General features: G+C 50.8%; 9 protein-coding genes across 9 annotated transcripts; 1 reads left to right on the forward strand and 8 right to left on the reverse strand.

Moving 5' to 3' along the window:
• Nucleotides 1-610: 610 nt before the first annotated feature.
• J3458_001102 (uncharacterized protein) lies at nucleotides 611-2,467 on the reverse strand. Its single transcript, XM_066116540.1, has 3 exons — nucleotides 1,435-2,467; nucleotides 1,209-1,349; nucleotides 611-1,133 (listed from the first exon to the last, which is right to left on the reverse strand). Exons 1-3 carry the CDS (start codon nucleotides 1,918-1,920, stop codon nucleotides 1,026-1,028), a joined length of 735 nt encoding a protein of 244 aa, XP_065978422.1. The 5' UTR covers nucleotides 1,921-2,467; the 3' UTR covers nucleotides 611-1,025.
• Nucleotides 2,468-5,807: 3,340 nt separating this feature from the next.
• J3458_001103 (uncharacterized protein) lies at nucleotides 5,808-6,113 on the reverse strand (the record flags this gene model as incomplete). Its single annotated transcript, XM_066116541.1, has 1 exon — nucleotides 5,808-6,113. One exon carries the CDS (start codon nucleotides 6,111-6,113, stop codon nucleotides 5,808-5,810), a length of 306 nt encoding a protein of 101 aa, XP_065978423.1.
• Nucleotides 6,114-6,248: 135 nt separating this feature from the next.
• On the reverse strand, nucleotides 6,249-7,250 carry J3458_001104 (uncharacterized protein; the record flags this gene model as incomplete). Its single annotated transcript, XM_007814471.2, has 1 exon — nucleotides 6,249-7,250. The coding sequence occupies one exon, from the start codon at nucleotides 7,248-7,250 to the stop codon at nucleotides 6,249-6,251; it is 1,002 nt and encodes a 333-aa protein (XP_007812662.2).
• A 1,986-nt stretch (nucleotides 7,251-9,236) lies between these two features.
• J3458_001105 (uncharacterized protein) lies at nucleotides 9,237-9,569 on the reverse strand (the record flags this gene model as incomplete). Its single annotated transcript, XM_066116542.1, has 1 exon — nucleotides 9,237-9,569. One exon carries the CDS (start codon nucleotides 9,567-9,569, stop codon nucleotides 9,237-9,239), a length of 333 nt encoding a protein of 110 aa, XP_065978424.1.
• Nucleotides 9,570-10,099: 530 nt separating this feature from the next.
• On the reverse strand, nucleotides 10,100-10,597 carry J3458_001106 (uncharacterized protein; the record flags this gene model as incomplete). Its single annotated transcript, XM_007814470.2, has 1 exon — nucleotides 10,100-10,597. The coding sequence occupies one exon, from the start codon at nucleotides 10,595-10,597 to the stop codon at nucleotides 10,100-10,102; it is 498 nt and encodes a 165-aa protein (XP_007812661.2).
• A 72-nt stretch (nucleotides 10,598-10,669) lies between these two features.
• Nucleotides 10,670-11,089, reverse strand: J3458_001107 (uncharacterized protein; the record flags this gene model as incomplete). Its single annotated transcript, XM_066116543.1, has 1 exon — nucleotides 10,670-11,089. One exon carries the CDS (start codon nucleotides 11,087-11,089, stop codon nucleotides 10,670-10,672), a length of 420 nt encoding a protein of 139 aa, XP_065978425.1.
• Nucleotides 11,090-11,502: 413 nt separating this feature from the next.
• On the reverse strand, nucleotides 11,503-14,064 carry J3458_001108 (uncharacterized protein). Its single transcript, XM_007814469.2, has 2 exons — nucleotides 12,754-14,064; nucleotides 11,503-12,691 (listed from the first exon to the last, which is right to left on the reverse strand). Exons 1-2 carry the CDS (start codon nucleotides 13,221-13,223, stop codon nucleotides 11,821-11,823), a joined length of 1,341 nt encoding a protein of 446 aa, XP_007812660.1. The 5' UTR covers nucleotides 13,224-14,064; the 3' UTR covers nucleotides 11,503-11,820.
• An 81-nt stretch (nucleotides 14,065-14,145) lies between these two features.
• On the forward strand, nucleotides 14,146-16,696 carry rio1_1 (Serine/threonine-protein kinase rio1). The gene is made up of 2 exons (XM_007814468.2): nucleotides 14,146-16,223; nucleotides 16,289-16,696. Exons 1-2 carry the CDS (start codon nucleotides 14,658-14,660, stop codon nucleotides 16,394-16,396), a joined length of 1,674 nt encoding a protein of 557 aa, XP_007812659.1. The 5' UTR covers nucleotides 14,146-14,657; the 3' UTR covers nucleotides 16,397-16,696.
• Nucleotides 16,697-16,812: 116 nt separating this feature from the next.
• On the reverse strand, nucleotides 16,813-17,062 carry J3458_001110 (uncharacterized protein; the record flags this gene model as incomplete). Its single annotated transcript, XM_066116544.1, has 2 exons — nucleotides 16,813-16,889; nucleotides 16,963-17,062. 2 exons carry the CDS (start codon nucleotides 17,060-17,062, stop codon nucleotides 16,813-16,815), a joined length of 177 nt encoding a protein of 58 aa, XP_065978426.1.
• Nucleotides 17,063-17,093: the final 31 nt, after the last annotated feature.

Below are 17,093 nucleotides of genomic sequence, written 5' to 3' on the forward strand. Positions count from 1 at the left end.
GGGTGTTCAGGAGCATACTGAGGCTATTGCCTAGTCGGGATAAAGTAGGCGAGACAGATGTCAACGCCGTGGACCTTATCGCATTGTGACATCCAGCGCTTCTTGATACTGACAACACCTCACCCCAAGACAAGCTCCAAGCCCCGTCAGTTTGTTGGTACGGTTCGGCCATCTAGTAGGGATCAGGTGGTTGGGTTGAGGAACAGGGCTACACAGTACGGGATTAGTAGTAGCGTCTGGTACAGTAACATGTTGGGGACGGGACTGGCTCTCTGAACATGGGCAACAGCACCCCAGAGAACGGTCAGTATGTACAACCAACTGTACTTAAAAGTACTCGGTGCTCCGTATGCGACGCAACATTATCTCCCTCCATTGATGGCGATTCCTGGTGGAATGGTAATTGGTGGTTGCTACTCCAGAGTCCATCGTCCGGTCCAGTTCGTCGGTCAACCTGGCTGGTCGCTCATTGGCCGTCTTAAGCGAGGCTTCTGCGGTTGCATTCCGCGGACCACACCGCGAACTGGCAGGGACTTGACTTCATGCGGTAATGTGTAGGGCGCCTTTTAATATCGTCTTCACCCAATATTAAAACCAAAAGTTTGAAATGTATAGATGAGAATCAGAAGTTTGCAGCCGAGATCCCTATGTGGCCTTTAATTGATTGTACCGTTGCATACTATATCCATACGCACAAGCCTACACGTTCAAGCAGAGGAGTCGGACAGATGCGCCAAATGCAGCAGCATCACCATCACCCCCTAGGTATACTCTATGACCAAGTATGCCATTACACCATGAAAATCGTCCTTTCAGAATAAAATACCAAGTCGTCCCCGATCCGAGGATTGTTCCTGGCTTCAAAGTTTCCTAATAGCTACATAGGCAGTTATATGCCAATACACCCCATGCGACCGATGCTTCACTTGGCAATTTCCTGTGACAACGATGAACATTGAATACCATTAGCTCTTGATCCTGGATACTCCACCTTGTACCGTTCTGTTCCTGGCAGGCACATAAGTTCAGTCTTTCTTTCCTACGACAGGAGGAAGACTGTAAAGTTCGTTCATGTTGTACCGCTTCAGCTCTTCCCATTCCTTCCCGTCAACGACCGATATACCACAAAAAAGCTTTATACCGCAGTGTCAGCTCGAGGTTGGGTCAGGACAAAAGAAATAAAGAAGGTGAGGGGAGACTACACCGACCTGGAAGATTTCCACGAGGATCACCTTGTCCGGTTTACTCAGATTGACGCTGTGTTTGGCATCTATAAGACCCGCAATCTTCTGGATAACTTCACCCGATTTGAACGTGGTGTGATTACGAATGTTATGTCGAATGGCGTACTGAAAAGGGGAAGTTGTACTTCGGTTAGTTGCCGAGACTCCATTGCTTCTCACAGACTGTCAGATGCCAATGCATAGCACGTACCGTGTAAGGGGGGGACGGAACAGCTGAGGTGGGTGCTTTTGTTTTGTCTGCATCGCCTTTCTCTTCGTCTTTTAATTCAAACCAAGGTGACAGCACAGCACGTGCCACCTTGACAATACCGTTATCCGTGGCTTTGTCCATGTTGACCACGGGTGTGAGTCGGTTGATGTATTTGCACTTGCGCTGCCTTTGGTCTCGGCAGTCCCTGGCGTCTTCGCACATTCTCTTTGCCAGGGATCCAGGTTGAACTGGATCCATCGTCTTCATGAAGAATAGGCACTCAACGCCGGATGAGACTGGTTTGAAGGTTTGATTCATATCTGCTTTCCCACCCGACTTCATGCTGCTCAGTTCTGCTTCGATGGAGGCCTCAATATCCTGGTGTTCGTCCCCTTGCGCATTTTCGTCGTCGGCGTTTGCCGGGGGCTCAATACCATACATTGTCTTGCCGTACTTTGAACATTTTAGGTCAGCCAGAAACTTCATGGAACTGTTCTTGGGTGGGGGGTCACAAGGAGGTGTGCTCGAGGAGTTTACAACCAGTCGTTTCTTACCTCAACACAAAGCTCTTTGAATTCCCTTATTGCTTTGTATTTCATTCCTCTCGCGAATGTGACCCATATGCCTTGATCGCCGACGGCAAGTGTTGTTCCCAGTTCCACCTTTTCAGCTATTTTAGCCTTTTGATGAGGAGTTTTCCATCTTCCAGCGCTGCCCCCCTGGAGCCATCCCATGGGAAATGTCAGCTTCGAAAGTTCCACGTCAAAGAAGTGCGCTTGTACTTAGAGCTCGACATCACTCGCCATGCGTACCTTACTCTTCTTGTGGGCATGCTGGGTACTACCGTTGGCTGGCCCGGGGCCATCTTTACGTTTTCGCGACGTAGAATCCATGCGGCGCAAGTGTCTGGTGCAAATAGTAAAGGCCAAAATGTAAATGGGTCTCACGACTGTTGAAGGTGATTGAATGGGATATGAGCTTGACCCTTTCCCTATCTAACTTGCTGCTAGCGATGGGCGTTTTACACTTCCGGTCTTGTGTCATTCTCTGCCCTCTCTTTTCTGTCCCTTTTTTTTCTGGGCCGCGTCGTCTCCTCTGTCTACACGCACTGTACTGTGAAGTGGGGTTCTCACCACCGCGCGGAAGGCACCAGCATCACACACCGCTCAAATTTGGGGATATAGCGAGAATTCTACCGTTGACGACGAGTTGAAATCATATCTCAACCCGTCAGCACGTATATCGCTGGCAAACTCGGCCACTGAATCCATGGGTACCAGGAGCGTGTCCCCCCCAGGCCACAGAAGTTGAACAGCTTGCGGCGTCGTTTGTTGAGTTTCTTGGAGAGTACAAGGCCTAATGGTGACATCACCCGCAATGCCGTGATATTTGAATCAGTAATTGTACCGAGGCCGTTCCTTCGCCATGTAACCGACTGCTTCACCTCTGATGAAAGTCGGCGCCACGCTGCCGGGAGGACTGGGGGCGGGCTCAGGCGGCGACTGGTCGTGCTGGGAGTCTACTGAAAGATTCTCATCATTCCTCAAGTGCTTCTTTCGTACTTTCTCAAGGGATATGCACAGCATATGCCCTTTGCCAGGCACCGCCAACAGCTGGGGCGCTCCTTGGAACAGCCATGCTTGGAGTCACGGCACTGCAGACAAGACCCGACACGTCGTTTCCCCGCGCTAGCCGCCTCGAATATATATCTGCAATCAGCTTCATCTCTTTGCGCGAGAGGAATTCGCTGTCTAGGTCGTGTCCCGGGCATGGAACGCCTAGACGAACGCGATTCCGACAGTGTGGAAACAACTCGTCGCAGCGAACCAGTCGCCAGTTGTTTTTCTCTTCGGCTCGTAATTTTGGAGGGAAAGCTATAAGAGAAGCGTCCTGCCTTTCTGGAACGGCAAATTGTTAGGCAAAGCGGATAAAAAAGGTGGCCGAGTGAGTGAACACGGAACGTGGGCAAGCTTCCGCTTTGCCTCTTTAATCTGATGTATAATACAGGTATTTCCAGGCCTCTGATTGGTTAATAGAAAACTAGGGATTACGGTATTTCTGTTTGCAGCATCGTGTTTGTAGTATCGCGAAGCCTGCAATTTAGTGTTAATTTGGTGTTGATGCCACCAAGCCGGCCGCAGGCCGCAGGCGGCCCAGAGAAGGTGAAATTAAGAATAAAGCTCTAAAAGGCTCAAACTACCACATTGTATGATACCGAGTCTCGTGTCTAGCAAGAAGCTGTAACGTTCTTCCGAGTCCCAAGTGAGACCAATAACGTGGGGAGGCACGTCCTCATAAATTCCAGCCCCTTTAAAAGACATTCTTGCGAGTTCAGAACCATCACTGCCATGTTAAACGCCGTCTCCTTCTTCTTCTTTTACTTGAGCCTTTTAATCGGTAAGCGTGCACCTAGTTAAGGCATCAGGCCCATTATTAAGCTAAGAAGAGTTAATATAAGGAAGATGGTAGAGCAGTAATATGACTTGGTCCTTCTTACTTAAGCCACGCATGCTCTTAGGAGGAATGAATGGCCAGCCACCTTAAGGTGGTTCCTTGATGAGGTTTTCGTTGAGATACATCCGGGTCAAAAATATATAGTTGTCACGCACGGCCACGACCGTGGTACCTTGGGTGTAAGTGACTTCACTGAGGGGTATCATGACTCGGCACAGAAAATGACAGTGTACAGTTTGTGTTTGTTGAAGCAATAAGCAAGTATAGCAAAAGCGCATGTATCCAGTAGCTCTCCCAGCCGTGGGTTGTACCGTGTTGGTGAGAGAGGGCCTGTGTTGCCTGGTGTAACCGTTGTTGGCCCAACGCCTTTGTTGTGGCCTAACCGTGCGACAAAGGGATATGTAGTCACTCCGTACTCATTCCTGGTATTCGTAGCTTCCCCCAGCGGCGAATAAACTATGAATACCCCAGAAAGACCAACGACAAGAGCAATGATAGTCTTGGCAGCGTTCATAGTGCATTCGGGCTCGGGACATGCCATTAAATTTCGGGATATCACCAGGGCGGCATTCCCACCCAACAGGGGTCTATATGAAGACATCTCAGCTGATCGCTTCTATGGCTATTGCTCTTAAAGGGGGTGATTATTCCAACTCCTCCGACCCGCCAGTAACGCTCTGCTTTTAATTTGGACATGGTGGGAACTACGAGGGACTAAAATGATGCTATTTGCAGCTTACGATGGACTAGATTCGCCTTTGAAGCGATTGATCCGCTCAAACCCCTTACGGATCGTTACTGACCATGCTCCTTGCGTGAAAGGAGTCTGGTACTAATTGAAATAGGATGTTATGGAGCGAGGCAGGGACAAGTGCATCTACGTCGTCTTGCCGTCAAGTACCCTAGACACAAAGCAGATTTTCTTTTCTATGGGCGTCTAATTTTCTCCTGAGATTTGATGCGCTTTTTTATCTCAGCCCCGGCGAATGACAGACTCCGCTCATCTGACTGAGACAAAGGTTTCACTCTATCAACAACCATTGGACGATCCTAGCCGAGATCCAGCAGACAAAACAGGTACAGTAAACCAGGTCTATAACGATATCCTTCGTGAGGCTTTTTTCATCGTTATAAGGCGACTATCGTTAAGGTGCGACTATTATGGGGCTTGTACCTTTAACCAAATTTACTAGGTAAATATATGTAATAATATTATAAGGTATATATACAGAGATCGTGTTTTTTTTTGCCGCGTCACGAGCTTCCTGCCAATCGTGCTAAAGCCGCTGTTGAAGCTGTTGAAGCTGTTGAAGCTGTTGAAGCTGTTGAAGCTGTTGAAGCTGTTGAAGCTGTTGAAGCTGTTGAAGCTGTTGAAGCTTATCGCGGCCCTCGTCAACGCGCCCGTCAACACGCCCGTCAACGCGGGCAAACAAGGGCTCAATTTAATACGTATCGCGTGCCACAGCTAAAAGAGCCTCGCGGCGGTCATCCCAATTCTTGAGCTGGCGTTTACAGCTTTAATTATTGCTGAGCAGCTTTAATTTTCCCTGCCAATTGGTGCGTGCATGTGGTGTTGAAGGAAGAAAAACGCGTTAAAGGCTGCGAAATTCAGCCCTTACAGTGGAGGCCTAATAACGATAAAAACACTAAAATGTATGGTGACTAAGCCTGAGGCTAACGATATCGCAAGTAACCCGACTATTAACGATTTACTAGGGAAAAACCTTAAATGACCGTGAATTATCGTAAAAACCCGAATATCGCTAAGATACAGGATCGTTATAGACATGGTTTACTGTAGTACTACTCCGTCCAAAGACACATCCCCGGACCTTTATTCCTTCTGGGATGAGGCGCGTCAATCAATCGTTCATAAAGTGAGAAAATCATCAGTGTAATAAATGCATGCATTGTTAGGACTAATTAGGACCAAGAGCGAACGCCACACACTCTATGCGTAAAGTTCTTTGCTTCAGATGGGCCAACTCGTACACACAGACCAAGCTAGTATACAAGAAAAAAGAATGATGCTCATGAGATGCTTGCTTCTGCAGCAGCAAGTACTCGATGCAACTTGTGGTGGTAATACAGTTGCCAAGCAGGATTGCATTCCCATCTAAACCCATTCCTGTGGGATTTAAAAAAGAAACAAAAAGAATACCAGACTCTCTTCTCGTCCCCAAGCCAGTATTTATCCTTCGAATAACAAACATGACTATAGTCATATTAGGTTTTTGAGGACCAGTCCGGGGTGAGTCGTTTCCACCAAGACCTTCATATCGTCATAAATCTCTCCGTAAAATATATGTCCTGTTGCCAAAATCCCAGCGGCACACGGGGGGGTCCCATCGGCGGACCTGTTACGAGTCGTCGCCCAGTATGACCCAAGCGTCTGCAGGTAAATTTTCCGCATTCTCTTGCACCTCCCGCTGGGAGGGTGTGTCGTCTAGCTCGCCGTCTGAGAAGCAGTCGTAGTCTGACAAAACGTCCAACACCAAATCAGGGGGTTGCGACGTGTCGACATCGAAAGAAGGCTCTGAAGTTGAAAGCTCATAAACAACACGCAGAGGAGGTCGTTGCGACTCGACCGGCTCTTGAGGCGCATGTTGAATCGCCTCGTCGGTGTCCGGTTGAGTGAAAGTCATGAAATACTGGGCAAGAGCATCGTCATCGCCCAGATCGGAAAAGGAGAGATTAAGGTGCAAGGCCTGGTCTCGAAAACCATCCTTGGCGACCTTGTGCTTTCGCGCCCGCCTAGCGGGGCGGATTGGGTAGAGTGGCTCATTATGCCTGATGCTGTTCAAGTTAAAGCTGTCGCCGCTGCTACGATCCTGCTCGTCAGTATCGTAGAGCAGTCCCATGCTGTAGAGATCGGCGACCTGCTGGTCTTCGTTGGCAGGGTCGGCACGGGGGCGAATATGAATCTTGGAAGTAGATGGATACCGAAAAGCATCCTCTCTCTCGAGGGTCGGTATTCGAACGAGGCGACACCGATCTGAAGGCAGTTCGATGTCGCTATATGCAAGATCTCGACCGTCGTCCTGACCGCCTACTTTGCGAGGAGTAGGGCCATTGTAATTGGAAATCTGGCCTCCTCGATAGGCTGACTGGCCGATGTTGAAGTAGTATCGACGTAGGTCTTGCTGGACGTGGGGTCGCAAACTGGCTTTATCAAGCTGGCTATGATCTTGGTGACAGTCGGGAAAGATGTTGGTTTGGCCGCTTTCGACAAGACGCTTTGCGCCAGCACGGACGAGACGGTTGAGAGAACGATACGGTGGCTTGACGCCGCGGCGACGATGTCGCCTCTGTGCTAGATGGAGACCATCCTCTCCGGAGAGGCTGTCGGGAACTGGACCCATTCCGTAGGGGGGAATTTGTCGATTTTAATGGGTGTATCAAAACTTTTTCCCGTGCAAGACGTTATTGACAACGTGTTTGATAAAACTTGACGCCGTTTTTTTAGTGGTGGTCGGGTGTAGCTTGTCAACGCCAGGGCGTTGTAGTTGCCAAGATGTCAAAGTAGAAGGTTCAGGAACACAACACCCCGCCTTCTATTTTCCGAGACAGCCGCTCTTCGTTTCGTCAAGGGCGAGTATTAGTTTAGGGGGCAGAAGGTCGCAAGAGCCGAGTAGAAACCGATGGATCTTGAGGGACTCGGACTCCTCGATAAGCAGATGACATGCGGTAGCCGTGGCGACAACGACTTATATCGAGTTGAGAGCCTGCCTCACGGCGTCGGCGCTGATTGGCCAGCGATAGAGTCATCTGGGCTGCGCCTTGCCCGGGCATCCCATTCAGCATTGTCAAGACTGAACGCCATTTAGACACGAGTGACGTGTGAGTCATGGGACGTCTCGCCACGCACCCTACAACTTGGAACGATTGCCGATGGTCGATGAGCCGCCGAATGCGTCAGCCATTCGGAGTTCACATGTTACAGGCCGAACAATAGACCCACTTGTGCAGCTGCTGCGGCACCCCATTGGTCCCCTCCTTCCCAGCTTTGACCTGGCCGTGGACGCCCCCTCGGCACGTCCTCTGCTGCCGGGCGTGATGTCACCTGCTGGAACAGGCTGCGTTCAGTGCCTGTTGGCCTGCGAAGCACCCAGCTGCCAGCACTTGAGACGGCACCTGGGACACGAAGCAGTCACCCACTGGTCTCTTCACCACATCTCGACGAGTCTCGACAAGCCCATCTCCAGGCTCCCCAGGTCGCAAGGCTGACAGCCAAACCGCAGCTTCGAGTCTTGTCGGGCCACAAACCTGACCCGTCCTGCAATGCATGTCCATCGTCCTCCACCGCATGGAGCCCCCGAGCTGGGCAAACCTGCGACCCATCCCCAGTCCGTGAAACCGTCAATGCGAAGGCCTGGTATTCCTACACTTCTGTGTCTGGGCCGTGTTCTGGTATCAATATGACTAATCAATATGTTATGGCAGGAGGGATGACTGTACCGGATGTTCATGGGGAGTGAGTGCTTTCTTCCCTGCGACGTCCTAAGCACATGCATCCTCCCATCTTCCGCCCACAAATGGCAAAGCCTTATTCAGAGGCTTGATTGATTCAATCCCGCCTACGTTTTCAGGTCACAATGCACAGAGAAATCCTTCATAAAGGCAAGGATCCATTCCGCTATCTAACAAGCATTTCTAGACAGTCTTTCCCTCTCTAGTGTGAATGCATACACGCGGTGATGGCATTTCCTGTTTGTGGCCCGAGCTTACACTAGCCTCATAGGGCTAGCGGTAGGTAGCGACCGCTCAACATCCTTCACAATGAAGTCAACGATGGTGGAGGCGCATGGACGTCAGGCCTTTAATTGTCCCCTTTATTGTCTGGATGGCGTGGATTCTGTGTATTAATATGTACAACCTGGAGTCCCGTCCTCCTCGTCCAAGACTCTTGATGACGTAGGGTGCTCTCTTTTCATCAACCGTCACCATTCATTACCATGCTACACTATCCCTCTTTCTTTCACGTTGCACCAGAAAGTTGGGAAATGGCGAGTCAATCTCTGGTGCATCACCACACGAGGGGCACGTTGTTGTCTTTACAGTCGTGCATTGTCAAGGGGCTGAGATAAGGCATTGTAATTGCACAGAGATAATAGAGGACTGCGAATATGATGGAACAGCAAAGCTTCCAGCATGGAATTGCACGGGGATTGAATAATGCGACAATTTCACTCACTTTCCTATCGTGCAATGGGTCACGTCCGCGTCAGTCAGCAACCGCCAGGAAATCCTTTGACAAGAACCGAAGCTGCGGACAAGTATTGAGTTGTTCCCACGACACTGCCAAGCTCGTCAGACTCTACGATGCTTCCGAAGGTCCCGGGGACCTGTTAGCAGCCAAAAAATACATCTAGGTTGGATAGGGCACTGCTATCCTCTGTGCCCAAGGCGGCACCAAGCCCTTCTCCGACTGGTGATCCAGCTGGTGGCCGGTTTGGCTTAAATGCCTGATACATGCCCGATATTTGCCTTCGTTTCGGGTCCCGGCCGTCACTAACACCGAGGCCTCCAATTAGTAGCTTTTTTTTTTTTTTTTTTTTTTTTTTTTTTTTTTGAGATTTGGTTTCCGTAGAATCGGTGCTCCGATCTATCGAAGTCGGCTGGCCTTTGAGGGTCATTACAAGGCTTGGTTCCAACAAATGCACAGGAGGTAGTGCATGCATCTAGGTTGTGGCTAGTTTGCAATGCTCTTTTTTAATGACGGATATGGAGATGCCGTGCGAATAACAACGTATGAAGAGGTAATATAAAGAAAGAAGAATAATCAAGCAGTAGGGTGGTAGTTGCATACCTAGTTGTATACTTTCGGGGGGTCAGTTCTTCACCCAACTCTTTTTCCAACTCTCAGAGCGAGGATTAGCTAGGAATCCGAGCGTTCTCAGCCTGGACTATTAGCCAGAAGCCTTAGAAGGGCCATATACAGGCCGATGAAAAGAGTCAACTAGTTGGCCGGAAAGAACACCTGCTGTTGCTCGCTGTAACGTTGTATTGTAGTATATTTATGCTGGTACATACATGTCATTTCATGGACTGTAAGTATGCAGGCAGACACGGGAGAAGTGCGCAGTTCGAGGTAAAGTATTCGGATTTACATTACTATTACATATATCCCACGCCGGACGTTTAGTAGTCCAAAGAGTCCAGCTCAACGAGTTTTCCGTGCCGTGATGCCGTGATGCCTCGGGCTGAACGGCTACTCCTCGCCAACCTTGAACTTCGTGCTCTCCAAATACCCCTTCACATCCAGCAGCTCCATCCCCCTCTCATAGTTGAACGTCCTGTCCTTGTCCCACGACACGCCCCTCCCCTGGGCAAAGGTATCCCTATACTTGACCATGACACTGGGGTCCTCGGCCATCTGCCTCCTCAGCGCGTCCACGTCCCACAGCTCCCTCGTGAACCTCGTGCCAAAGTGCTCGTCCAGCAGGCCCGCCAGCTGGCCGTAGGACACGGTATCCCCGGCCGCAAGGACAACCTCGTTGCGAACGCCCCTCGGATCGAGAACGACCTCGGCCGTCACCCTCCCTATATCCGGCGGCGCCGTCAGCGTAATCCTGTTGTCCCAGTTCCCGAGCGCCCTGACGACGCCGCGCCGCAGGTCCACGACGCCAAAGTCGGCAACAAACAGGAAGCTCATAAACAGGCCCGTCGAGACAATCACCCACTCCGTCTCGCTCTGCCCCCGTAGCATCCTCCGCACGAGGAGCTGCTCGTCGAACAGGTCCTGCGAGCTGCCCTCCCCAATGACGTCGTAGCGCATCCCTTACTGCCAGGGGAAATACCGCCTCACCCGCGCCCGCAGCGCCGCCTCGGCCAGCTTCGTCTGCGTGCCGCTCGGCAGCTCCATCCCCGAGCAGGACACGACGGTGTGGTAGGCCTTGAAAGTCCCCGCCAGTTCCTCCACGCCGGCGAGCACCACGTCTGCGGACTCGAAGTGGACATTTAGGTCCTTGATCTTTTGGACGGTTCGCTTCCTGGCGGGCGCCGCCGAGTCAAGCGTGGCCTGCCTCATGAGCACTGATACCTTGACGTGTTGCCGCTTGAGATGGGCGGCGAGGGCCTGGAGCACGCAGAGACCGAGTTCGCCGGCGCCGATGACGAGCACGCTGTCCATGGTCGGAGCTGTTGCTTGGCCTTGGTGTAGACGGTTGAGGGCTGCGAGGTTGGCTTCGGAGAGTTGCATGTTTCTGGCCTCCGCCGGTGTGTGTGTCTTTTAAATGTCGAGCTGGGTGGTGGATGTGACGTATGCGGGCGCCATGTGTACACTTGTGTGTTTTGCTTGGGTCTGGTATTTTGGTTTTCCGCGGACGCTGGCCAGTTGGTAATCACGCCGGAGATGGTGGCTTTTAGACGGAAGGCATCGCCTTTTTAAACTAAGAAGTTGATGTCGGTAATGGCCGTCTGGTTGTAGATGAGACCCCGCCATAGAGCCAAGACGGGCGGCGAGAAGTGGTGAGACGGTGGTATGACATTTTGGGCACCCGCGCATGTTTGTTGGGGAAAGGCCCTCGAGGTCGTTCCATTTCCTCGATTTTTCAGACTGCCTATATATGCTCATTGTTGAACCTTGGCCACGGGACCACCCGAGATATTGGCTTGCCGGGGTGTCGCAGGCTTCCGGGTGTCAAGTCCAATTCCAGAGGCTTGTGTGATACTCAACTGTATTCACGTCTCGGATGGGAAACACGTGTGAGTAAAAGTCATGGTGCCATTACGAGGTCCTCGTCCTGGGCTCGAAAAGTATTTCAATACTGCGAGCGAAATACATCATGTAACCTAACTCTTAACGACTGTGACAGAAGAAAACTGTATCCTCTCCCAACCTCTTTGCATGCTTCATTGATAGTCTATCCATATAAATACACCCACAGCTCTAAATCACCCGGATATCATACACTCCGAATCAAGTGTCCTTCATTCATACAGATTCTTTCTTGCAAAACCAACACGTGCGTTCCCGTAGTCAAACACCACAAACTGAGTCTTGAGAAAAACATCTCCCAGGACCGAAAACGGCAATGCATCTGATGATTGGATGCCTCCAAAGCAGCTGTTGCCGCTGACTCTCCCGTAGTTCATATAACTGCCAGGCACTCTGCCTCGATATGAGCCGATAGTAAGATAAAAGTCGGGCAGGTTGGCATTGCAGGGGACCACCCTCATGCCCAGCCGAGGATCGACGCTGGACCCCTTAACCTTTGCGTAGTAGTTGGAAACGACGGTCTCAGGGAGCAGCAACAGCGATGTACCAGTGTCGACAATGGCATTGATTGATTTATCGTGAGAGGTCTTGCCAATTCTGTATCCCGTGGTGTGGACCATCCAGAGGGGAAACGTACGCTCGATTGGCGTATACGATATGTCCCCCGTATATTCAAAGTCGTCGATATATCCAAAGTTGTAACTGCCGGGAGCCTGACGCTGCAAGTTTGCTGTGAATAGTGGCAGAGCTAGGTCATTCTTGATGTTGTCGATATAGGTTCGCTGAGGCGTAGGGCGGACGGTATTGGCAGCACTATTAGCCATTCCCAAGATTCCAGACACAAACTTGTCTTCTGAGAGATCCTCTGTCACATTCACGGCAACTTGGACAGCCTGGGTATCGACGTAGGTTTCCCCAATCTGCACTCTATCGGTGTAGACATAGCCACTGGCCGACGCATTATCGCCGTACTTGATTTTCCAGGATTCCCCTGTCAAGAAATGGCTAGTCGTTGACTTGTTGGCGTTGTAAAGCCCTTGATCGTGCACCATGCTTGGGGTTGTATCGGTTGAAAATACCCAACTATTTTTGGTGTCAGATATTAGGTAGGGGCATAACGGTGAATCAAAGCGTGGTGTGCTTACAAGTCAGAAGACCCGGTGTCCAGGTTCAACCGAATACGCTGCGGCGGTGTACCGATGCCGATTTCGACGGCATATTCTGTGTCTACGAGCGGCGAGGGATTTGCTTCAACAGTTCCTACCTGCTCCCCTGCTATGATGCTCGTTAGTAAAAGACTGAGGACCTGCCACAGCGTCACTTCTGGATAACATTTACCTTGGGAAGCCGCACCAAACTTGATGCGAAAGTTTGGATTGATTTCTACCAACTTGGACAGATAGTCTGGCAATTTCTGCGCATATTTGAAATGAGCGCGCAAGAAGGACGTAGGTCCATCGTGACCTTGGAAGTTGTTGTTCACAACTTGATGCAACGTGAATGACCTGCCGTTTGTCCTGGGAGCTGGTGCTTGTGGCGCTGCGTCAACCCTTTCACCAACAACAGCCCCCTCTGCCAGAAGTGCCAAAACAATGGCCGCAATGGTTGCCTTCATGGTGATTATGCTGAGCGAATACGACTTTGCACCGTTGTCGTCACTTCAGTTCTGGAAAGGCGACTAGATGGCAACAGGAGCTGCGGGTATTTGGAACTCTTTACAAAGCGGGTAAGAGTCCAATTCTCATGTCACCGAAAACAAAAACAAGCGGCCATTGCCTATTGATATCGTCTTGGAACTTAAGGTTTGCGGGTTGGTCTCACCGCGGAGGACACCATGTGTCTCGCAGGCATGGCATGTTGATTAAAATTGAGCAAATTGGAGCCTGCAGATGCCTCCCTGAGCTATGTACGAGGTGAAGGGAACGTTCCTCATGTGAGTGCGACACATTCCTGCAGGGGCTACTAGAAAAGGGAAATTGCATGCTTGGATGGCCAATAGTATTGAGGGTATGCCGTTGTGGTGAGACATTGAAACTAAGGCCAGCCTCCCTTGTACAAAGGGGCCTAAGGAGACGTCAGCTGTGCAGAACCATGACGCCGTTCGGGGGAGGGAGTTCACGCGTGGGGATCACGTGTCTGGTGTCAAACGATTGTCCCGGGACCGCGGATATGTTGATTTTGATCTAATTCAGGTGGTCGTGGCGCCTCCCGTCTTGCCCAAGTGCTGCGGCACAAAGTGGATTGTGGTGCCAAAGAGCTCGGGAGCGGCACTCGGCTCCGAGATGATGAGATGGCAGAACGATGGTGGAGATGACGATGGATACAGATTATGCCGACGAGGAGTCACAAGTCACACAAGACTCATGATGACTGGAAGTTCGACGTGAGAGGCAGATTATCACGGTAATGCCAAGCAGCACCAGCGCTCCACTAAATGCCGCTAATGGGGCAGGCGCTCATGCTCCCTCCGGGCTCCGGGAGGGACTGTTGCACCAGACATTGTGGCCAAAGACCGGCATGTGAAGCCAGCAAATATCATGGAATTGGTCTGAGTATAGATGCTTGATTTCTCCAAGTGTATCACCGAATTGTGCCATATAAAATTACCACCGCTCATTTCAAATATTCGCTTATTCCTTCCCCCATTGCTTCAAATTAGGCGGCGTTGGCACCGTGTTCAATGTTAGGCTCAGCTGACATGCACCAGGGACCACCAGCCCCAGCCAGCAGCGCCCCAGTGCCTGCACAGCATTCAATGTTAGCCTACTCCGTAGCACGGGATCAATGCGATGCAGCCTGAGATGGGCCGTGCCGTCATGAGTCACCATTTTATCGCCTTCTCCGTTGGCAGTCATGAATGAGTGCCGCCACCACATGAGGGGCAAATTTTTGGCGGGGTCAATTTCCTCCATGTCGAAATTTTTAGATAAGATAAAAGTAGCGGCCTCGATTATCACGACGACGGCACAATCGCGACAAGAATCTCTTTTTTCTTTTTCCTCCTCCTCCTCTCTGCTTTGCAACAAACAGCCCCCTGAGAGCAAAAACAATGCCAGAGGCAATTACTTCAACAGCCTCGGCGGCTGCTCCTCACGAGCCCCCATTCACCTACACCGCCAACAATGGCTACGTTGAGCCATCCCAGGCAGTGCCCCCCGAGGTGCGCATGCCGCGCGGTGCCCCTCATCCAGAAGAGTACAACGAAGACGACGACAATGACTTCGACGATATATTTGAAGACGACGATCTAGACGAGGAAGAATGGAGCGGGGACGCAAGAGACCTCACAAAAAACTACAACCGCCAGCGTCAGCTGCAGGATAATACCAACGGAGCGGCTGCTGCCCCGCGATCGAACCAACAAAAGCCCACAGCGAACACATTTGCCAGTGTGGACGACCAGGTCTCCGCGCTGTCAAAACATGCTGCCAAGATCCGTCTAGATAGTGTCAAGCAGAGCGATGAGAAGGACAAGGACAAGGCCGATCGTGCTACCAGCGATCAGGTGCTTGATCAACGGACTCGCATGATTTTGCTGCAAATGATCAACCGCGGCTTTGTCAGCGAGGTCCATGGTGCCATCAGCACTGGCAAGGAAGCCAATGTCTACGGAGCGATGCTTGTCGACGACAAGTCGGGCGATGTGATCCACAGGGCAATCAAAGTATACAAGACGGCCATTCTAGTTTTCAAGGACAGAGAGAGGTATATTACTGGAGAACATAGATTCAAGGGTGGTTTTGACAAGGGAAATAATCGCAAGATGGTCAAGCTCTGGGCAGAAAAGGAATATCGAAACTTGAGGAGAATTCACGCCGCTGGCATTCCCTGCCCGGAACCCATCACACTGAAGCTGCATGTTCTTGTCATGGGCTTCCTAGGTGACAAGAAGGGCTGGGCGTACCCACGACTCCGAGATGCCACTATCGCGGGAGACGATGTTGACCAGCAGTGGAGAAGCCTATACACGCAACTTCTCGGTGTAATGCGCAAAATGTACCAAGTGTGTCGGCTCGTCCACGCCGATCTTAGCGAGTACAACATCTTGTACCATAATGGTCTTCTCTACATCATCGACGTATCGCAGAGTGTTGAGCCCGATCACCCCCGATCTCTGGAGTTCCTGCGAATGGATATAAAAAACGTCGGCGACTTCTTCAGACGCAAGGGTGTAGATACACTTTCTGACCGAACCATCTTCAACTTCATCACCGCCACTAACGGGCCTGTCGAAGAACCTGGTCTGGCTGAAACAATAGACAAGCTGTACGAGACGCGCGAATCCGTAGCCAACGAAGACGAGGCCGCCGCATTGGAGGTCGACAATGAAGTTTTCCGCAACCAGTACATTCCGCAGACTCTAGAGCAGGTGTACAACATTGAGAAGGATGCCCAGATGCTCAGCCAGGGAGAGGGCGGTGACCTGGTCTACAAGAATCTGCTGGCAGACCAAGTGGTTCAGCCAAAGCAAGACGAGGGCGAAGAGGGCGAAGAAGGCTCGGAGGATGAGTCTGGTTCCGGCGTCTCCCTATCCGACAGTGAATCCGACGATGAGGCTCGCTTCGACAAAGGTCGTCCTCGTGGTCGCAAGTTCGAGGACAAGGATGAAAAGAAGGTATGCCATCATGTTTCGATTTCTAACTCGTACTGCTACCGTCTAGTGCTGACTCTATTCTGTAGCAACATAAGCAAGCTGTCAAGGAAGCTAAGCGCGAAAAGAGGAAGGAGAAGATGCCCAAGCATCTAAAGAAGAAAATTGTGTCGAGTACTTCCCGACGCAAGAAATAACGTATGCATTGCGACAAGAGTGAAAAAAAAAGACGAGAAACCGGATATATACATCTATGATTTATGCCTGAATGAATCACAGCGAGGTTACGTTGGTCATATGCTTGGAGCACAGTCGGATGATGAGCCTTGATGTTGGGGTGTGTTTATCGCCTGCAGGGTGTGTAACCTCCTCGACCTGACTCTTTACATACCCCGGTAGTAAAGGCAGTGAAGATCAAAGAGAGCGCTGACGACTGTTGGTTTTCATGAGTCCAGTCTCCATTCATATGTTTACTCTAATAGCTGAAGACACTAGCCAATATAAAATTTCGCTCTGTCGTACGTGAACCGTTTCATTCCAAAATTAGGACATAACTCGTAACCAAATCGCTTCCTCAACTCCATATCGCTACCAAATCCAGATTCTTCAAGATTTAGAAATAAAACTGCTGTTGCGGCTGTCCCGGCGGTGGCTGGGCCATAAAGTCAAAGTTCATGGCGTCTACGCTCCCTGAATTCCAAGGGTCAGGGGATTTCACAAATTGTCATTATTAGAGAGAAATTTCGACAAAGAAGTTACTCACCACCGAGATAATCACCACCCCATATGGAGTCGTACACGTCCATTGGCGCCATTAATTGTGCCTGGTCGACTGACAGGCCGGGGAGGCCGTCGAGGTTCATATTTACGGGTAGCGACTGAGAGAATGGGATT

The sequence above is a fragment of the Metarhizium acridum genome (genome assembly GCF_019434415.1).
Source record: "Metarhizium acridum strain ARSEF 324 chromosome Unknown scaffold_1, whole genome shotgun sequence".
Lineage (NCBI taxonomy): Eukaryota > Fungi > Ascomycota > Sordariomycetes > Hypocreales > Clavicipitaceae > Metarhizium > Metarhizium acridum.